At 40.5% G+C, this 22,993-nt stretch overlaps 1 protein-coding gene across 1 annotated transcript; it reads left to right on the top strand.

Moving 5' to 3' along the window:
• The first annotated feature begins 1,263 nt into the window (after positions 1-1,263).
• LOC106641366 (uncharacterized) lies at positions 1,264-21,760 on the top strand. The gene is made up of 10 exons (XM_089593753.1): positions 1,264-2,000; positions 9,781-9,939; positions 16,345-16,593; positions 17,980-18,092; positions 18,834-18,943; positions 19,232-19,310; positions 19,406-19,545; positions 19,619-19,783; positions 19,864-20,086; positions 21,246-21,760. The coding sequence occupies exons 2-10, from the start codon at positions 9,847-9,849 to the stop codon at positions 21,445-21,447; spliced, it is 1,374 nt and encodes a 457-aa protein (XP_089449879.1). The 5' UTR covers positions 1,264-2,000; positions 9,781-9,846; the 3' UTR covers positions 21,448-21,760.
• Positions 21,761-22,993: the final 1,233 nt, after the last annotated feature.

The raw sequence follows: 22,993 nt of genomic DNA, 5'->3' as shown, positions 1-22,993 counted from the left end.
CCTCATTCTCATTTCAACTCGCTATCGTTGAGCGAAAGCTTTTACGCGCGACCGGTATCCCTTCATCGATCTCCCAACAATTAATTGCAGCGATTAATAAAGTTACTTATTTCTCCCCGTGAACGGATAAAAGCTCGAGCGCTCCTCTGGCAGTTGGGGGAAGAAAAAAAAAAAAAAAAAAAACCCCAATCATCATCAGCAGGTCGCACCCCAGTATACACCGATCGAGAGGGAATAATGTAATAACCAGCAGAATTTCAGGCGTGGATTTTGCATTCTTATCTCCTCCTCCTCATCGCTCGAAGCCCAATTTTTCCCCGTCCCAATACATAAAATGCACATACCTATACACACTCTCTCCCGCAGCCTCCCGATTTCCAGCTTCTCTCGTATACTTACGCATTACATCTTCTTTCGCTAAGGCCATTTGTCTCTATCCTTCTCCCCTTCCTCCCACACGGTTTTACTCATACCCCGGGATGATTGTATACGCAGACAAAATAAGGATCATCCTCTTGTACTACCCCCCCCCCTCATACGTGCATTGCTGGGTAAAGAGCCAGAGCTGCAGTGCGTCTCTCTCGACTCCCCTTATCTTCTCAACTGCTCGTGCCATGTGAACTGGTATATATGCACGTTGTACGTAAAATATATTTTACCCCAGTAGAGGTTGTAGGATACACAGGTACTCTCTGATGCAGACCCACTCGTAAACAAAAGGTGCACCAGTATACAGCTTCCACGTGCTGGCGAGACAAGAAGAATAACGTAAAAAGTTTTGTTTGTTTTCGAAACAAAGAAGGAGACGAGCGTTCGGAGATCGGATGTCCTTGAGCTTACGACGCGTAGGTGCCCGAGCTTGCGAGCTTTTTTGGAGAGATCGGTATACGATAACACGTGTAAATACCGCACAATGGAGTATTTTTTATACGCATATATATCATCAGAGTTAATAACAACAAGCCATGCAGCGAGTGAAAAAGAGAGGAGGTACTTACGAAGTAAAAAGAGCCACAGCAAGCGCGGCTCGATTTCTGTACGGGTGGGGGTCCGCCTAACCGGTAAAACGACGGGGCCCATGTACACACACAAATATACATATATATTATATTGCTGGCTCTCTGGTGTATATACCTATATGTATACGTATATGCACGGGCAGAAGGCGAGAGGCAGAGGAGAGTCGAACGCGCGTATACAGGAGGAGGAGGATCGTACACACTGTGCAGTCGTCGTACGGTCGCGGGACTCGCTGGTACACACACCATCGGGAGTCGTTGCCGATCGGACAGAAGATCGTCGACTCGCCGTTATGGCGGGAGCTGCATCTTCGCCTCCTCGCGATTGTTGTTCTCGAAGATTGCGACGTCAAAGCTAAATCGATTATATTTATTTGTTAAATTATATACATCGGAAGAGGAAGAGGGGAGCTTGTTGGTCGTCGCTGCGATGGTCCTATCCCTCTGTGGGTTCGTCGAGTGAGAGATTAAAAAAAAAAAAAAAATCCAGACTGGAGTCACCGGGAAAAAAGAGAAACTACGACTTCGAGGAGGGACTTTCTCTCGAAGACTCCTCGCTGCTCTGGCTGGACGCGCACACGCACGTTCCTCTTTATTTTACTTTCCTCCAAAGATCAAAGTGTTGATACACCACGCACGTAGTGCTTACACCAGGTGCTCGCGTGACGTTGTAGCGTGTGTGTAGTATACGTGCGTATAATATAGGTACGCGGAAGCCAAGGAAGCTAGCTGTCACGCATCGGTGGCCTGCGCGATATAGTATAGAGTAGCATCCTCCTAGGGTGCCTCGTTTCGGTGCGTGCGTGTGTCGTTATATATATATCGTCGGGTAAGGACTGTGGCCAACATGTGACGACGAACCGATTTTGCGTCAAGACACTTTTCAACGCCGATCGGTTGGTTTTCCCTGCGTTACCTCGCTTTGCTGGAAATAACAAGGTTGTTACATAGGTAGACGACGACCACTGGATCTCCTTTTGGGTAAGTGTGCAGTTTTTTTTTTTTTCGCGCTCTGTGTATGCAAAAGATCGTTAAGAGATCAGTAATTGCGATCGACTTCGTTTTCGTTCTCGAAGAGCCTCTTTTTTGGCTCATTGGCTCATAGGCCCTATGTCCATCCATACGTGTGCACCTACATGCACGTCGTGAACTTAAACTTGGCTTACATACACACACTATCCGGCGATCGTCCTTGCATTGCAACGTCGTCGTTGTTGTTCCCTATACGTGTGCTCGTATATGGATGCAGGTTTAAGCATCAGAGAGTGTATACTGTACGTGGGTGGGAGAGATCGGTTTATATTTGGCTGTGAGAGCAGAGATGGCGAAGAAGGTTGGTGTGTATATAATATGTATATGTATATTGAGAGGCGCGCGGGCGGGCGTTTTGAACGATCCTCGAGCGACCCTGACGCTGTACGTAATACTCATTTTAAAAAGGGGAAACTCGATGGATGATATGGGGAAACCTTGATATTGGCTTTACGTAACGTATACGCGCGTCTGGTGCTCGTGAGATTCACAAAGTTGTTTGTTCCGTAAAACACGTTTACAGCGCAATCGTAAGGTTGTTGGGTTATTTTTCCCGTTCATTGTGAAATCGACTGAAAAAAAAAAAAATTAAAAGTAAAACGGGTTCATCCTTGCCGATCTTTCGAAGAGCTGCTTTCTGTGGCGGCGATTATCCGAGAATCCAGGCTAATTCGGTAACGATCGCTAATGGTAAACGATTTACGGTAGAAATTTGACGTGCACCGTTCGTTAGGAAATTCACAAAATCGTTTCCTACGAGCTGTATGCACCACCGATGTTTTCCTTCCCTCGAAACATGTGTATACATACCCCGTAATTGGTCTCGAGACCGGCTCATTAGCCAATTACGCGGGTTGATTTAGGAGAAATTCAAAGCGAGCTCGCGCTCAATGTTGCGAGCAACCAGCCCCTCTCACCCCTCCTCTTTCCCACGTATGTACGCGATAATTAAATAAGCTCGTACAAATCACTCGGTGTGTATGCACGAACGTAAACTTTCTTCGTCGCGCGTCGGAATAATCGGTTGGCAAGATTTTTGCCGCGAAATTAGCTGCTTTCCCCGCTGAACAATAGACAGGAAAGCACACGTATGCCCATAGGTATATATCCGCGGCTTTTGGTCACTATAGAAGCGAGAGCGGGGGCTTTGTTATGTAAAACTATACGCGTACGCTTTGTCCATCAGTTTATCTTTTCCAAGCGAGAAAATTGCTGGGAACAAAAAAAAAAAAAAAAAATTACAATACAACATACACAATATAAGTTGTAAAATGAATGCACTGGCGATCGATGATGCTGTTTCTGTAGATAGCGTCGAGAGATCAAAGTTCACGAGCTACGAGTCCTTTCTCTCCCTTGGTTCGCAAGTTCCCCCCCTCCCCACAGCTGAACGGTGCACAAAACGATTTTGCCCGAACGGCAATTAATTAGCTACGCGTACCGGGAACCGTATACACACGCGCATACCGCGCCTCCTCGTCATATCCCGAGAATTCCTGGGTGTCTATTTTTTTTCCTTCCTTCGTTTTCGTCCACTTTTCGTTACTTTACCGATCGCGAGTTACGCGATACCGATCTCTTCGCCATTTATTACGCTACTGTCGCCTGCGTACAAGTGTTACGAGGTCAATTAGGCTACTGGAAACGCCTTCGCGTGTACACGTATTTTCCATAAAGTGGGCCGGATCGCAAAACGATGATCAAAAAGAAAATCTCGCTCTGGACGCCGTGCCGTAACTGTAAGTCGCGCCAGAATCCGCACTTTTATATCATCGTTACTTGCGCGCGTAGCTTTGAAAAAGTAAGTCGCTAGTCGCTACGTTTACACAGGAGGGAGACATAATATTTTTACGCCCTCGTTGGGGCTGATCGGTTATTATTTTGATTCGCCTCGACTTGCCCTTCATAATCACAAAGTGGGTTGAGATGAGAATTTCAACGTACCTCGACCGTACATATGTGCAAATTCTCTCGATTAATTACTGTTAGTTATTTCGTGTGTCATCGGTAATCTCGTACATATATACGTTTGAAGTATTAATTTGAAATTCTTTTTTTTTTTTTTTTTTTTTTCGCAGCAACAAAAATAGATCTACATGGGGTTCGGTGTGAATCATATCCTTTATCCGTACAAACGAGAGCAGAGATTCAGGCGTGAAATTACGTTGTGGTTGAAAATATAATTATACATACATACATGTACTCGGTGACCCGAGCCACATCCTCCATACGAGGTTTGCTCAAAAGAACCTTCGACGTATACACACAATACCTCCGCATTAGGCTCGTCACTCTGACTCATCCTACATACACGCGTATATTGTACGCGCTAACGTTTCATCGTGTAGTATCTTTCGAAAGAAATGAAAAAAAAAAAAAAAATAAAATAAAATAAACTATACTTTGTAAGTTTCAGTTGCAAAAAAACTATCGCATGAAGGTGTGTATCTGATCGTCAAGTATACCCCGTGAAACGCGTCTCCGCGACAAAAAGAAGAAAAAAACAAATTCTCCTCTGCAGCAGCGCGTGAATTATTACGCAAGAGATCGTTTCGTTTTTTTCACCGCCGCGGATTCTCTGCTCCCCATATAAGTAAAATAATTACCCCTCGCGATAAGAAGCCGCATACCGAGAGACCACATATACTTCTTCCCTTTCGTCCGTCTGTGCTAGAATCTACACGCACGCGGTACTCGTGCTTTGCCGAGTTTATACAATGTATGTATACTTGAGTGTGTGTACAAAGAAAGGCTCGCGGGAACAAATGCTTAGTGGACTCTCTCGCGTTATCGTCAAGTCAAGCCACACATGCTCTGTACCCGCGCATTATGTAACATAAAGTATTATATTGTTACTCTACACATGCCGGGCACAAAAAATTATTATATTGCATATATATACGCGTGTATCATAAAAGTTGGATACAACCTACATAAACGCAAGATGTTGTTATCTCTCGGTGAAATTTAACGTACGGCGTATGCGTGCGAATGTTGCCTGTGGCAATGGATAGTAGAGCGTCCCAATGTTTGTATCTCCTATAGCTCTGTAATTGTCGAATTCGTCGAAAACAATTATAATTGCTATCGGGCAAACATTTTACAGCGAAAAGCTTTCAAACCCGAGGGGGAAAGGGTACAAATAATGTAAATGAAGAAGGGAGAAAAAGAGCGGATTCCGAGCGAATTTCGTATCGTGTGTGTGCGCACAGTACGAAAAATTCCACAAAAACATCATCGGTCTATGGGGTCCTGAAACAAAAGAACCTGGAAATATTTAAATGATTATTTTTTGGTTTACTTATTTGGGGTAAGAACATTTTAGAAATTTTGAATACATAAAAAAAAAAAACAACAAAAGAGGGAGAGAAAAAATCTGTCAAATGAGGCTCGTTGAAGGTTAAAAATTATCATTTAAATAAATTACATATGTCCTTAAATTTTCAAAATTGAATTTTCAACGTCAAGACTCGAGCCCGATGAACCTACCGTATAGCCCCTGAATTCTTGTCTTTTGACTCGATACAATTGCTTCGTTTCATGTCACCCAAGTCTACGATGGATAATTTTTGCGGAATTGCTTCTGTACGTAGCGCGTATAGGCACGAGCACGCGAGCACAAAAAAAAAAAACAACAGTTTGTACTTACCCACGGCATATATATGCGCCGACAACAATTAGGTATAGCCGCAACATCGGTGGAATCGAGGATACACATTTACATTCGGTAGCAAATTTTAATTATACATGCGTATCATGATAGCCGTGGAGTGCTGCGGTGCAGAGATGATTGTTTGAATGTGAATGGAATTCGGAAACCGTCCAGTGCACGAGATTGTTTTAGTTTTGCGGTGACTACGCTCTCTTCCTGCAGCGATGAAGATGTCGTTGGTTGGATAAAATCGAGCGATTTTGCGATGTTTATGTTAAGCGTTTCGAGAATCGAGTGTTTTCTTCATTATTATCGGATGATTATTAAATTTTGTTGGATTAAGAACTAAAAAAAAGAGATTTATGACAAGCAAAGATTTCATTCATATCGGCATACCTATGGTAAATTTTTTGCGTCAATTATACAGTGATCAAGTCTTTTTTATTGACACTCACATTCTTCGGGGTTTTGGCCGAAACAACGATGTCGAACCCTTGCACATATTGTTTTTTATTAATATATATGCTAATTGTCCTATTACTCGATTATGATCAAATTGGAATTAGATTTTAATAGTGAGCAGTTTTATTTAATTTTTTTTTTTTTTTTTCAATTTTTCATTGCCTGATTCATTGTACTACTCAATGCACTTTTGTATGAATTTCTATTGTTATTTAACACAGTGAATTTCTCCATCAAGATTGGAAACAATTATTGTACACAAGTAGATTTTTTCATTCTACTGCTTTCGGAAAAAAGTTTATTTAAACACATGTAAACAAAAAAATGTAATAACTCGTTCCTGTTCGAAATTGTATAAGTATGTTCCAAGTGATTGTAAGCCTTTATAAGTAATGCAGTATATTTTTATTAAAAAAAATATCATCATAAAGGATTGAAAGAAAAACAAATTTTTTTTAAAGCAGGCAACCCCTGCATTTTTCTCCCGATAGCAATAATAAACGTAGTTGTTTTCGATTTGAAAAAAAAAAAAAAAAAAAAAAAAAATAGAATAACGCCTCGCGCAAAGAAATCTCATTTACCTCGATCGAATCAGCAAAGCCGGAATTTCCCGCGTAACCATTTTACTCGTTCGGATAACCGATCCCCTCTCCCCCCCCCCATTCTTTTACATTGTGTAAAATATATTGCACGCCAATAACCACTCGGTGCATCCATACAAAGTGTGTACACGCGTACTTATCATATCCCGCGTACGGTATACGTGGCTGGGTGCAACGCTTGCCGCTCATTCACCCGCAAACTTTTGTGAAAAGCGCGCTCTTCTCCTTTTATTCGCGCGATTCTTACAGATACATATACATATACCACACAATGGTACTGTTTCCACCTCGATTTTAATACACTAGTAGTATATTATCTGGCAGGCGTATTCAATTTTCTTTTTTTTCCCTATCTTTTTTTTTTCTTTTCTTTTTTATATACCCGCCCATGTACATACATATGCAATAATGTGTACGGTAAAGCGTTCTCGTTGCGGTATTATCGAAGAATTTGTATATATATTTATGCGGGAATTGCATAAATTGTTGCATTTTAGTGGGAAAAATCACGATACGTTTAATCTGTATCCAATTACTTTTACGGGCTGTAAATATCATACATATAGTACAGGATGCCAGTACCGCATAGTGATTTCTTTATTTACTTACAGTTTTTTTTTTTTTTTTTTTTTTTTTAATTTTTAAAACAGAGATGGTGGTATTTGACATTGAGATTTTTTAATTTGAGATTACCTGTTAAGTACACAATGTGTGCGTGTGTGTGAAGGGAAGAGGTGCATGTGTATAGCTATAGCGTGCCCGTGCATATACGGCCGTTCGACATATTTTCAATGATGACTTGGAAATATTAAAGGATGATCTAAGGGATTCTTTGTTTCCTCCCGTGGGTTGTATACGATTTTTCATCAATCCTGCGCCGAGAGAAGGGATTTTCGTTCCTACTTTCGGCACAGTATGATGAAAAAATAATAATGTAAGAAAACCTATACGTAATATGTATTCGCGCACACGGAGGCTCTCTTCTTCCTCGATGCACCTTAGCTACACACATATATATATATATATATATGTAGGTACCGGGGTGTGTAACCTTTTTCCGATGTACCGTACTTGTACCCAACGTACCCTCCTTCCACCGTTCACCGGTATTTTCATTCAATGGACGCGCTTTTGCAGAACCGAGGCGTGGTCCGATTAGGAGGGAGGAGTAAAAAAAAAAAAAAAAAAAATCTTACTCGTGCAGGGGGCCCCAGTTTCGCTCCGCTACACGAGCACCCGTACTCTCTCGCCGATTGTCCGATCGGACGGACGAAGAGTAATATATATATATATATACCCTGTACGTACGTGTGTGGGGTACTACGCGCGAAAATGATTTACCGTTAACGCGTACACACACACACACACACACTGCTAAAATGTACCATTATAATATAATACCGCTGGAGTTTGTGTAATATATATATATACATATACACATTTATTGTCGAGGCGGTGTGACCCTTTATTTTTCGATGTTTACCTTGTTGTTTTTCCTGCGATCGCGCTGGCCGCACGAACAATAATCCGATCGGTATTACTTACGCACACATACGTGTAACATGGGTATTATACCCCCCGGTATATGTATTGGCTCCTTGCCATGTGCGTTTGGAGTACAAATCGCGTGATTTACATTGTATGTGTATGCACGAGAGCAGAGACCACGGTACAATGTAAGTACTGCACATACGCTTGTTTCAACCCAACGATTGTCGTGACACGCATATATGTATATATATTGTATATGTGTGTGTGTGTGAGTATGTAAAAAAATGGGACACGGGCGGTCCGACAAGAGAGAGAGAGAGAGACATTGTTTAAATGCACGCACACATATTGTAAACCATGCATGTATAGGGGGCATTAATTGTATGGGATTGTCATATTAATTGTTGTGCGTAAGTATACATGAAAAATGTCATACTTTGTCGACGATGATCACAATGACATATATGTAATTCTCGGGAATCTGTATTTAACAAGTAAGCACTTTTATTTATATAACAGGTATAATATAATTATAGTCTATGTGCATCTGTATGATCTGTTTGTCCGTACTTTACCGCGCATCTTACATACTTAAACTGCAGAGTTGAACGTACCCTATATCGTAACCGTGATGTATGTACATATAATATGCGTATACTCTGGTTTAATTTGAAAAAAGAAAAAAGAATCATCCCACTCGCGCAGGATATAAAATTGAGGAACCAATTTAGACGGTATAATGCTCATCGATGGTGCTCGGGTGCGGAGCTTAGCCGATTAAAGGGGTTTAACGAGCGTACCTAATGTCTCGCCTTGCGCATGCATATTATATATACTGTACAACACACGTCGAGGTAATTTCTCGATCGCCTCTAACAATATCGTATGAAAGCGCACGCATATTTTTTTGCACAGCTGCGTCGATAAAAACGATATGATCATGCAATTCTCGGGTGATTTATTCGGATGATTCTTGAGCGCGTTTGTATGAGTTACTTGCGCGCCCCTCGGATTATACAAATAGCCGGTGGATCAATGTGAATGGCTGAACGACGCCTGTACGGTGTTTCGAGTATACATGTGTCCAATGAATATACATTACAACACTATACAGGTACACGTTACATTACCAGTGTTACATCTCCGTTTGACGGGATCAATAGTCGCGTGCGATTTGCGACACATCCAATCCCGGGACATCGTATTTTATTTGCTGTTCAACTGTTTAAAAAAAGCACGATCTTGCATTTGCCCCACCAATACGTATATATATATGTAGACGCGAGCAAAAAGAAGAGCCAATAACAACAAAAAGGCCCTTTTTTTACCCCCCGAAGACGGTAAAATCCAAAGTTGCGTCGAGCACGAAAGATACTCGCAAAGGCGAGGAGACGAGACTCTTTTTCTTTGGTGGGATAAAAAAAGAGGTTGGAGAGAAGGAAAACAAAGTGCGCACGGGACACCCCTCGTATATACAATGTAATACAATGTAACTCACATGAAATGCGTTGGTTGACCGCAGGTTTCTCGGACCAAAGAGGAGAGAGAAGGACAACCACTCTCTCCCTGTTCTGTGCTCGTGGTGGCGATGGAACGGCAGAGGATTGCTTCGGCGACGAGGAGGTGGCGGCGGTGCTTTTGGCAACTCGCCTGTCTACTGCTCGTGCTCGGGCTCCACCAGGTGAGCATCTCGCTTTTTTTTTCTACCTACATATACCTATACAATTTAAGGGTTGAAAGATAAAAACAATCGAGCTCCGATCCTCGGATAGTTAAATTATGGTACCGATTCTCTCCCCCACGAGGATACATCCCGGTTCTCGCAACTCGCCCGCTCGCAATGATATAATACAACGTGCGTGTGCACACGCGTCATCCGTGCAAATTGAGACATACTTCACGCACTGTTTTTTTTTTTTTTTTTATTTATTTTCTTTCATACGCCCACGCACCTCGTAAACTTTATCGTGTACGGATCGGTACCCGGTACTGTGATTTGCGGGGAATGAAATATAATTAACGAGTCCGGTCCCCGGTCTCCGCGAGTTTACCCCGCAGACCTCGCTGAAAAATCGTCACGGGACGTTGTCCGTACAATAAAACCTATCTCACTTGCGATACTTTAGATTACACACCGGTTCCTCCTATACGTGTGCATTACACATTATATATACAAGTCATGCATTTCGTGCCATGTGTAACACTAAGGCTATATACGTACATACGTATACATATGTAGCTCGTATATGAGTATAATTTAAAGAGCCGTAAAGACACCGTAAGGGCCATAAAACCCGAGCTTCGGCCGGTCATCCCTCGTGCAGCTATTATTATTTATCCCCCGTGTATATAAATACATAACATTAGAGGGAGAGGGAGCTGAGAACCTGCACCGGCGGGAGAACAATAACTTTGCCATTTTTCGTTCTCGGTTACGTGTGTGAGGGTCTTTTATAACGGATTCCTCGATTGTTTATCGATGGCCGTTGAGAGCACGAGTCCTGCGCTACATGTGTACGAGCTGTCGCGGCGAGTTATTGCGCTATTACGTTATTTCGCTCGATCATTTTTTTTTTTTTTTTCAATCATCTCAAATATGTGTACACGTATACGTTTGGTTAACGTGAAAACCCCCTCGCTGTGCGTACGAGGTAACAATACTCCTGTACTTTGACGCGGGCACTAATAAAATCGTTACCGAGAATAAGTAGTTGCGCCGGTGATTTTTCAATGTTACAAACACACGAGTGTGTAAATATATGCCCGTCTCCCCTATACATTGAGTTATTTCAAGTATACATATATAATAAACACCCACACGTGTGTAATTAGTGGAGGCATGTTACATATTTTGCACGTCCGTGCAGATAAACAAAGTAGGTTACGCGACAAGAGGAGGTATACGGTTTAATAGATCGTCCAATTTGTTTGCCAAGGCTCAAAAATCCGGTGAACGCGGAGCGATAATAACGTACGTGACAAAATTTATGGAGGAACGAACTCGTTTGGTGAAATAAGAAAAATAACTCGTTGCGTATGGTTGATTGAAAACCGGCTTTTATGCGAAATGGACCGGGCAATGATGTCAAAAAGAGCAACAAAAGGCGGATCAATTTTTCCAGGGGGAAACAAAAAAATCGACCCCAAAGCCTAGAAACCCAGTAAATGAGAGACCAAATCGCGTCAAATATCGATACGCATGAAAATGTTTACCGATCACTCGCTACATGAATATTATTACATACACGCGTCGTGCAACGCTGCGCACATGGACTCCTTATTGAGTGCCACATGTGTACACCAATGTAATATATGTAGCTCCTACGATGAAGATAATTATTGCGCGTTTTGCAAGCGCCGGGATGTAGCGCTCGTACTTTATGTTACAGATATACACGCATTGATTGGAAAAAACGAGGTTGTATCTCTTGTTCTGTGCTCGTTCGCTTTTTTTTTTTTTTTTTTTTTTTTTTTTTCATGAGAAAAACGTGTTGGCACGAATGTCCGAGCGCTTTATACTGTATACTGTACCCGAGTGGAATGAGAAAACAAAAAAAAGCGGCTACCGTGTGCATGTAAGTTGGTATGCTATACTTCTTTGGTATGCTATGCTCTTCAGGTGGATGCGTAAAATGGAACGATTCGTCGCTCTATGGGTTTATTTATTTTATTTTTAACTCTTTTTTTTTTTTTTTTAGTACGCGATTGCTTTGCGAATCCCAAATTTTGTTGTAGCGTATCGCGTATTCAGTGTGAGATCGTGAAACAAATTTGGATGCGTAGAGGCACGCGTGTCTTACCGATTTTGGCTGTTACTGCCGTACTCGGTTGTAGTAGAACCAACCGAGTTCGGTCAGCCCGAATTCTTACAAGAAACCCACACCGATCAGTAAGTATATAATATAAACAGTGAACACACCCACACACCCATACTTAATTGATAAAACATAAATAATATAAAATATACACTCATTGCACCTACGCAGAAATTTTCAACCGCATGTATTACGTAATACATGTACGCAATATGCATAAATACGTGCACGCACGGAATAAACATCTTTCGGTACGCCTCGCTACCTACCTACGCGCGTCTTACGTAAGTAAGTAAGTAACCCGAATCGGCATCAGCTAATTTATACAAATTTGCTACCTATACATAATATACCCACTCACGTATTTATATCTATTTTTATTCATCATTTTAACCATCACGCGCGTACACATCACACGGGAAAAAATAATTACCGGTCCATCGATCACCACAAAACGCGCGAGAGGGATATCAGCTTAGCACGCAAACGATTCGCCACTATCTCTTCTCGGCTCCTATATAAAGTATATATACTTACACACGGAACAACCGTAAAAGCACATCGGCTAAACACTCGCGAATGTATGCATATGGGTACTCGGTCATCGTCAAAAGTTACGTTCAATGTACGCGCCTTTCCCGTTATAGATACCCAAACCCCCCGTGATTCGATCGAAAAATATATAAACCCACCCACCCCCACCTCCTCCCCCATATAAGTATCTCTTTCACGTACGTGTATATATGTATACCAATTCAAAGATAAGTACAAGCTTCGCAGAACTTGCGTGCAACAAAAAAAAGGAAAAGAACATTCCAACCGCCGTTTCGTATATATATGATATCTTTTTGCTGTGCGTATCCGCGCACATGTACATACAGGTATGGGTATAAACGTGTATATGCACCGGAATTCCTTTCTTTCCCTTCCACGCGCGCGGCAGCATCGCCTCGAGAGCCATATACGAAAAATCTCGTCATCGCCGCGAGACGCGCACTGTCCGATAAGTACAGTATAAGGTCTCGTAAAAAAGAAGGACTGCCTGTGTAAGACATTGGGGGGTATAGATTTACGGACGTCCGATATATTATATATATATATATATATATATATATATATATATATATATATATATATATATATATATACCTGTACGTAACAAAAAGCTCGTAAAAACCGGGCCAACCGACTCGATTTCGAGGTCCCGCCTTCTCTTTCTCTTGAAATCGAAAGTATAATATATCGGCAACACGTATACCCTACCTACCTTATACCTACCTACGCACGTATACACGCGAGGCGTAGGCCGCCGTGTCTCTCGCGCGTATAGAAACCTTGTCGTCGTTGTTGGACGGAGGAAAAAACGTTTCGCGAGCCTTGTTCGTATACACACGTGTACTTGAGCTGCTGCCGTTGAGTAAGCCAATGCTGCGGACCATTTATGAAATTTCTACCCACTATAATATATTATGTGTATGCTGTTGAGTGCAGGATTGTGTATATACGTGTAGAGGTACGGATGACTGAGTATACTGTTGCGTAAGAGAGTATATATTGTATATGTATACCAAATAAAGTATTATTTGTTGCTGTGGCGATTAGGAACGGGTGCGTTGTTTCTTCCAGGGTACATTTATATACTGTATACAGTGTGCAGAGCGGGTTGACTGGAATTTTCAGGGGAAAACTTTTGTCTCGTTTCCAAGTCAGAGGCTCAACGAACCTGTTTTGCTCGATCGCGCGTCGCTTTAAAAATCCATTATGCTATCCGATACACACACACACGTATAACGCGCGCCAGAGTTTTGTTATAATATAGGGGGACTTTTTCAGGGCGTGAATCGGTGTCGGCCGCTCGGATCGGCTTTTTTCTGAGACCTTTTACTCGACAGGGAATTCTCCGAAGGTATTTCTTACTTGTTTTTTTTTTAAATTTAGTCCATCCTTCGGGGCCAATAAGGGGATCGGTTCTTCATTGTGACGCGGTTGACGTTGCAAATGAAATTCCTCAATTTTAAGGGGCTTGGGAAGATATAAAGTATGAAATTAATAACATATCCAAAATACACGTCGTGTGGATTGTATGAACACGATCGCGAGTCGAGGGTAAAGGGGATATTTTGAAGCGCGTAATTATAACTGCGAGGAGCGTGTAAAAAGTGCAAGTCGAGCGAAACTGCAGAGAAAAGGCGAGTATATATCTCCTGACGCGGTCAGCTCGCATGTGTGCGCGCGAGAGAGCCGGTTTCGCGATCGGCGTTTTTATGTTTTTTCTTCCCTCCCTCCCCCCCGCCCCGTTTTGTCTCGCCGTATCGTTTTCGCATCGCGATTTTCGAGTGGGCATTTTTTAACGACCCGCACGAACGCGGGCCGTCATACGAGCGGCTCTCCGAAAATTGAACTTTACCAAGTATAGGCACGTCTTGGCGTTCGCGCGCTCATAAAACCTCACTTACGTGATTTGGCCCACCTCCTCCGCGGTAAAACAGTGATGCCCCGAAACGATGAATTTTGTTTTGTTTTCTCGTCATTAGCGCGATTACCGTGAAAATGATCGGTATCATAGTTTCTTTATTGCGTTTGACGAGCGCATCAAAATCAAATCTGCAACGGGTAATGTGTATATACACGAGCGAGCAACGGGTGTACAATATACAGTACCCATCATTCCATTACACGCTGTTACACGTGTGTACAAAGAGAGAGGGATGTATACTACGTAAATGTACTTTGAAAGTTTTTCGCGGAAGAATAAATGCCAGATAAACGCAATTGATTGCCGTCCCTTTGATTACCGTAGTAATAATGATAACTTCTCGTTTAATGCGCGTGTGTACGTATGTATACACGTACGAGGCAACAGATACTTATATACATGGGTACAGTTATCGAACTAACTGATGCTGGTGCTATGCCCGATTAAATATACGCATGGCTGTGTAAAAGACGTTACAAGTACATATTTATCGGAAGTCAAATGATTATACAGCGTAATTTCTTTTTTTTTTCTTCTTGTATACAGTTAACGCTCGTTTGTTGATCATTTCATGATCATCTTTCGCCGAAATTTTAATTGAAAGAAAAAAATTAATCGATAAAAGATGAAAAAGTAAATACAAATATGTGTCGTATTTTAATGCCCCGAATATTGAGTATATAGAACGCATACGCTGACAAAAGTTTGAGCAATAACGAAATCGGTATGCGATCCATTGAACTATTCTACATCGAAACGTGAAATCTAGAATAACTGACAAATATTTTGTCTTTCCCACAATTAGTTTTAATTTAAAAAAATAAATAAATAAAATAAAACTTTTAGTTACAAGCTTGTACTTTGACGTTTATCAGTTACCAGTGTTCACACCGACTGCTCCTCGAGCATTTTGATGAAAAAAGGATGAAAGCAGGTGTAAAAATCTCCACCAAAACGATCAATCCTCGAAGGCAGTATGTACATGTAGGGTCAAAAATCCCATAAGCACCTACTTAATCTCGCGCACGGCGTACACCCCCAGCCTCATTATCAGCGGCCAAGCGCGTGAAACGGGAATAAAAGTGTGTACGCGTATACTCACCCAAAGCTTCGTTGTTACTTGTCTAAATTACATGTGTATATGTATGTATAAGCGGGAGTAAGGTAATTTTGCCTTTGCGGAACCGAAATCTAAATTGTTGCGAGCAAGGAAGCACCACGTCATGGAGCGGCTCGCGGGTACAATATACACGGTTTTCAGCATGTATAATTTTCAGACGATTGTGAAATAAAATCTCTCGTTGGCTGACTCCAGTGTCCTTGAAACAGAGAAAAGAGAAAGTTGGTAATTTTTTTTTTTCAGCGAACGTTATATTTTTAAATAATAAAAGAAAAGAAAAAAAAAAAAAAACAAAAACGGTATGATAGAGCTAATGATAGACGCGCGCTTGGAAATGCATAGGTTCAGGGGGGTAGAGAACCGAGAGCTACATGTACGAATACGTGCATAATGTTATAGTACAGCGCTGCCCGTGGTGGATCTTTGATTTTTTTTACGCGCCGTTGCGTAGCGTTGCGCAACCAACAACGGACATCTGAGAAGGAGGAAGTGCATACGTTCGGTATAACTGTTTTCCTCATTCTCTTTTCGCTCGATCTTTCTTTTTTTTTTTTTTTTTTCTTCGAAATCCATTTAACTTTTGCAATGGATGTATATTCAACCGAATCGGAGCTACAGGAATGACGGAGGAGAAAAAAAAAGGGTAAACTATGTAATTTTCCCTCGTTTCCCTAGGTGGAGTCGCAGCTCCTGGACACCGAGTTCCAGCCTACGGTGACGGCCATGTGCCAGCCGGGTTTCATGAACATCAGGGTCAACTTCAACCAGAGCTTCGTCGGGGCGGTGCACGCGCGTGGCCACAAGGGCGACTTTCGCAAGCCACCGTGCATGGTAGCCGGAAACGGCTCGCAACAGGTCACTCTCACCGTCGACCTGTTCGCGGTGCCCGACTCCACCGAGTACTGCGGCATTGTCGTCAACAACGTGAGTACACATACATACTTTACATCTGCCGAAGAAAAATTACTTTTTTTTTATCGTGATACAATATGACACGCATATACATACAAAGTGGAGCAACGAGTTATATACTTTCCAACACTTTCGCCCCCACAATGGCCCTTTCTCTCTCTCGTTTCTGTGTCAATGAGAATGGGATGTTTTTTTTTTTTTTTTTTTTTTTTTTTCATTATCTTCTTCCTTCCTTCCTGCCTTCCTTTCTCTTGTGCTAGAACAATACACATGCATGTTTTCACACTCGTAAAAACAATGCGGGCACTTTTCACATTCAAAATAAGCTCTCGTCCGTGGTATATAGAGGCGATGCGTCTATCATGGCGCATCTCTTTTCATGTGCATTTTTTCCCTGCACCACACTGATAGTCGATGTCACAGAGGATGCGCGTGATAATAGAATAATGGATGAAATTACAAAGAGGGACGAGTTGGTCGGCTGTGTCGTGGCGGGAGAATTCTTTTGTTAAGTTATACGCGGGTATCGTTGCGCGAGTATGTTTACCATGGAAAATTGTGTGTATAGGTAAAGTTCATAGGTACGGGTATCAATAGCGTTGTGTGCCTTTTAGCATTTGTTGGTGCTCTTTGAAAGTTTATTTGACAAACGAGTAAAAAAACATTTATTGCCGAGCTGGTGAGCGTTTTTTTGGTATATCGTTAAAGTGTGTCAAACGACTCGTGGGCTTTGAATTTCGAAAGGGAGTAGGTGTACTTTGTCGTACCGCAAAGTTAACGAGTTTTTTTCTTTTTTTTTCTTCTTTTCTTTCGCGTTACGTAAGCTTGGACAAGAAGGTAAAAAAATAAACGATGCGCGACTGGGTACATCATCATTACAATCAAATTAAATCTTACGGAATAGAGTTTTTGTTGGAAATACATATTTTCTGTGTAATAAAACTTGGGCCCAGATATAAACTTTTCCAATTTTTTAGAAATATACTTGAACAGTGCATTAAAATTTGAAAGAAAAAACAAAAAAAACAAAAAAAAAAGCTGTGTCAAGGTATTTGAATAATCATTAAAATATTTTATTTCAAATACTTAAAAATAAATGTTAATATATTTAATGTATTGCACTTATCTGCAGGAAAAAAATATTATTCATTATTGTACTGTGAATAATAACGTATAAAAAGTTTATTTTAGTAAAAAGGAAAAAAAAAATTGGTCTTTAAAGACATAAATGGTTTTTTTTTCCTCCCACATCATATATTATTATCATTATGTGGAATCGTCACATCAGTACTTACACTTGTTACACAAAAAAAAAAAATCATCAATTAAAATTAACTCGTTGATGTATGGCACAAATAAAATGTTCTTATTTTTCCGCCCTTCTTTTTGTTCGTACAGCGCACGGACGAGCGTTCGATCTCAATAGCCGTGAGGATACACAAAACTCTCGAGTTGGCCGACGACAAGTTTTACGTAATAACCTGTGGCAACACCAAATACAGGAACGCAAGGTATATAACATGACTAAGAGAAATCAATATATTCATATTACTATACGCATACGTATAGGTACACCTTATATCTATAACATACGTATACTTTGCGCGTGTCGGAACGACGATTCGGATCGCGTTGAAAGTGAAAGACAATTTTTTTTTTTTTTCGCTGATTCGAAAATCTGATTGTATTGTATACGTACAATAGTGGAGTTATGACCAGTGGAGAAAGTATAATCTGGTTGATGTAAATTTTAAATTCATAAGTGAAAGAAGAAGAGGTCGTCGACTGTGACTTAATACCGATGATTGGATAACGACGGTGGCCAGGGTTCTTTTTTGAGTTTTGATTTTTTTCTCTTTCAAATCCAACAAGTACACGACATTCAATGTGCAATGAAGATTAAATCAATGATTATTTGTTACATGCTTGAAAATCTAGTCTCTTACGGTGAAAATAAAACGTGAGTTTCCGAAGAGCAAAAAACCACAGTGATTTCAAAGCAACCCGAATGATTATTCACGCTAGCCCTAATATAAAATAATGACAAAACATGACTCTTCTCACCTCTGCGTCCGAAAAATAATCGGTATGTATCCGCTCCGTCGCTTTTTTGACGCGCAAGGCAATCAAAGCAAATTATCCTCCACTTTGTTTCATTCGTCCTTCCACTGGATGAAAAGAAAAAAAAAAACGTAAAAAAAAAATTTAAAAAGTCCCACCTTGACTCATCTCCGTTGCAAACCCCGTATTAGGAACGAGACGTCCTTGGTGTCCTTGCGGCTGCTGGACGGCACGAGGCGAGTACAGGAGGCCTACTTTGGGCACAACTACACGCTACGGGCCGAGATCTCTCCGGTGGACGGTGAGTGCTTGTTTTTTTTTGTTGCCCATTATTATTGCACCACAGCTCAACTCTGTAGCGGTGTGTACAACACTCGCTGACTTTTAAATGAGCTTTCGCGCAACACTCGCCTCATATCTTCCCTCTCTTGAGAGAGAGAGAGAGATGACGAGCGAGGCACGCTTGTATATAGCCGTAATTGGCGAGCCACGGTTGCCCTCGTTGTAACATTTTTCGCAATTGTTCGAAGATCATCGATGTACTCTTGAAAAACGACTGATATGGTTGGCTGTCTCTCTCGTGTTCCAGGTACTTATGGCTTCAAGGTGAAATCGTGTCTCGGCTTCGACACCGATAACCACAACGTCACGATCATCGACGACCGAGGGTACGTATACATATAATAATATACCTGTGCACGATGACATTATGTCGATTAATTGAAAAACATATGAATACGGGTGGGTCGTGTGTGGTCGAAAGGTGTCCGAACAAGGCGAGGTTCATCACGAAGTTCGCGTACGACCGAGAGGCCGGTGTCGCCGAGGCCCAGCTATTGGCCTTCCGTTTCTCCGACACGCAGAAGCAGCTGCACCTCCAGTGCGAAATAGTCCTCTGCAAAGGTGAGGGATAAAATGAGGTAAATGCGCGTATATAAATTGCATGTATATATCACTTGTCGATCGGCAAAATCAGATAGTTGCGGCGAGCCGGTGTGCGACGGCGACGACACAGCGGTGAGCATAAAGAGCGCCAGTTTCGCCAAAGGACAGCAACAACAGCAGCAGGTGATCAGAGAGGAGGAGGCGGTCCTGCACGCCGGCACGAGCGTCTTCGTCCTCAATCCCGGCGACAGTCCCAGTGAGTATCCCCCTTGCTCCGACATAAGTACTCAGTGGAAGGTGTAACAATAACGTTGGTCAACTCGCCATTTGTCGCAGTGCTCCAGCCCCTGTGCGAAGAAGGCGGGGTGCATCCCAGTTGGCTGCTCTGGTTGGCCGTAGCTCTGGGGGTCCTCTTGCTCATAATGTTCATCATCAACGTGTTCCTTTGCTCGGCCATGACCTGCAGCTGCGCCCGCACCGAGATCATCGAGAAGGAGCCCTCGATCATCGAGGACTACGATCCTTACCGCAGCTGGCACGGTTCACAGTACGGATCGAGGTTTGGATCTTCTCTATCGTGACTCAATTTTTTTTTTTTTTTTTTTTTTTCCCCCTCCGACATAAATATATATATACTTTCAACCGATTTTGCAGTGTATTAAAAGTACGTTCATCAGTGAGCGTGTGGTGTTTTGCCGATAAATTGTTTTTTTTTTTTTTTTTATATATAAAAAAAATATATATATACATTATACATTTTTTGTATTTATACCTTGGGGTAGCTGTGTAGAGTAGAAAAGAATACAATAATGAACACCCATGTGTGATGCTTTCAATCTAAATGACAAACGTTTTTTTCAGAATTATTTAATCTCTGAATACAACTTGAAAGTTAATAATACTTGTAAGTAGAAAAGAGACGAGACATACATATACATATTTGTGCATTAATTATTGCTGTCTGTTTGCCAAATTTTTCGTGCGTTTTTTTTTTTTTTTTTTTTTTTTTACGTTGCACACAGCATATTATTAATTTTTAACTTACTTGTTGGCGCGAAGCTGTTAATTCAATAAATCATCTGCAGGCTAGCTATACATATATACATACATACATAAATCGTGCATGTGCTGGATAAATTAAATTTGTACAGTTTATTAACCAATACTTTACATATTATTTGTACGTAAATTCATCAGAGGCGCACGAGCCTCTTATAGAATAGTCATGTGAATTAATTTCCATTAACTGCAGTTGACACCTCATAATATCATCGTCACGTAACACATTTATTTTTTGATACACGCACCTGTATTGTACATTCATGCTCAATGCTTAACATTGTTGTTTTTTTTTTTTTTTGTACATCCACGTACGATAATTGAATAAAGTTAAATACCTATTTAAATGGTATTTTATTATTTTTCATTTTTTATTACTTTTTGTAATAAGGAAAAAAAAAAAAATTACATTACTCGTTACGTAAAGTAACGTCTCAAATTTGATAAAATACAGTGTATTATTATTGAAAACTATTCTTAAAAATCATGATTCGAGTAAAATCCACGTGTCGTTGTCAATCGAATAAGTGTCTGTCGTTACATGAAAATCGCTCCTGTGTTTAAACAAAATAAATATTAAAAACGACCATCCCCAACGGTGTGCGAAACGAAAAAAAAAAAAAAAAAAAAAAAAAAAAAAAAATCAATCCATCCCACAGGTACTCGCTGAACGGCAAGCCAGGCTACACATCGGGCGGCTCGACGATGAACTCGACGCGCTCGATCTCGACCAACAGCGACCACTACGCGATCGTGCACTCACGGCCGGGCAGCCGGTACTCGGGCCCGGCTCACAAGCAGCATCACCATCACCACCGAGGACCCTCGTCCAACCTCGGATCGCATTATTCGGCCAAGTGACCAAGCGCTACTAAATAAATCAGTGGAAGGAACTTTATTGATCGCGTCGCAAGTGTGTAGTCTCATCTTTTTTTTTTTTTTTTTTTTTTTTTTATCATTTAATCATCATCGATCCCGTGCGAGGGAAATCATGTGTGGCGTTGCGCTGATTGCGTCGAGATAGAGAGAGTTAAATTATCCGTAGCATCGTGTGAGCTATTGAGAGAAACTTTTCTCTCGTGGATGATAGAGTGCCCGGTGTTATATTGTCGAAACTTTTCTTCCATTTTTGCGGTTGAAACGAGCAAAGGTGTACAATCGTTGTATTGTGTTTAAGTAAAAATTTTATTAGAGGATTCAGCGGAGTTTTCTTGGTTATTTCTGCCTTAATCGTCGTAATATCTCTTTGTCTCTAAGATCTTTAATGCGTAAACCACCCGATTTGAAGTAACTTCCGGTTATTGCAGAAAAAGTATAGTCATGTTGCGCGTGAAAGCGTGTATGTAAATATTTAATTGACTCGAAAAAAATATTAACGTGCAATACATTGAGTACTTATAAGCATACATAAATATATATATATTTATAATATACAATAAAAACGACTTTTGTTTTAATGCTATAATATTAACAGATTTTTTAGTCGATTGCGTGCGTTATGATAAATAAATATGGTGAGAAAGTCAGAGCTACAATTTTTCCTAATAAACAAATGTTTGTGCTATCGCTATATTTTTTTACTATGTTTCTTCACTCCACAAAAAAAAAAAAAAAATAATTTTCATAGTAAACTCTTTTGTTTAATATATCTGTAAAAAGTATCATTCGGCTAAGAGTGTAATATTTTTTAAAGCAGTAGCATTTGAAAAAATGTATTTTCAAAATGCGCATGAGGTGCATGAAAGTAACTGCGTGCAAAGTATAGTGTTTTTATTTCAATTGTTTGTTAACTGATGCCACTGAAATTTGAGCTTAAATACATTAAAACATGATTGTGAAATCAGCACTTTTATTTTCCCTACAGTATAACAGAGTGAGCTATCAATATCTTGCATGATATTCTTACATCGTCATTCACTTTGTACATTCATCCTGTAGTGACAAATAATTTTAATAAATGTGTTTTCGAAACAGTATAAAATTGTGCAAAAAATTTTTGTCCTATATTACTTATGTGAGGAGCATCTAATCATACCAATTTATATAAAGAAATAAAAATTAAGTGCAATCTTTATAAATAAGGGACATGTTTGCAATCTTTTACACCCCTTCACTTAAACGTCACAGTATGAATGAATAAACAAATGATAATGAAAAACATTTTACGCTGGGAAATTGTATAATTATAACTATACATGATACACGATACAAATCTTTTAAAACAATAAATCATGTGATTTGTCCTAAAGGCTTAAGTCGCGAGGTTACATTTTAAAACAAAATTAGAGGGTTGTTTTTAAATTAAAAAAATAAACATCATACATAATCTGTAATAATTATACATTTAATAACAATGATTGTGTCAAATGATTAAACCGTAGGAAAAAAAAAAATTTCACATATAAAT

Source organism: Copidosoma floridanum, unplaced genomic scaffold, assembly GCF_036245765.1.
Source record: "Copidosoma floridanum isolate Cflo_tuat_1 unplaced genomic scaffold, Cflo_Japanese_pri ptg000020l, whole genome shotgun sequence".
Classification (NCBI taxonomy): Eukaryota; Metazoa; Arthropoda; class Insecta; order Hymenoptera; family Encyrtidae; genus Copidosoma; species Copidosoma floridanum.
Note: the sequence above shows the minus strand (reverse complement) of the source record. Positions and strands in the feature narration are given on the sequence as shown.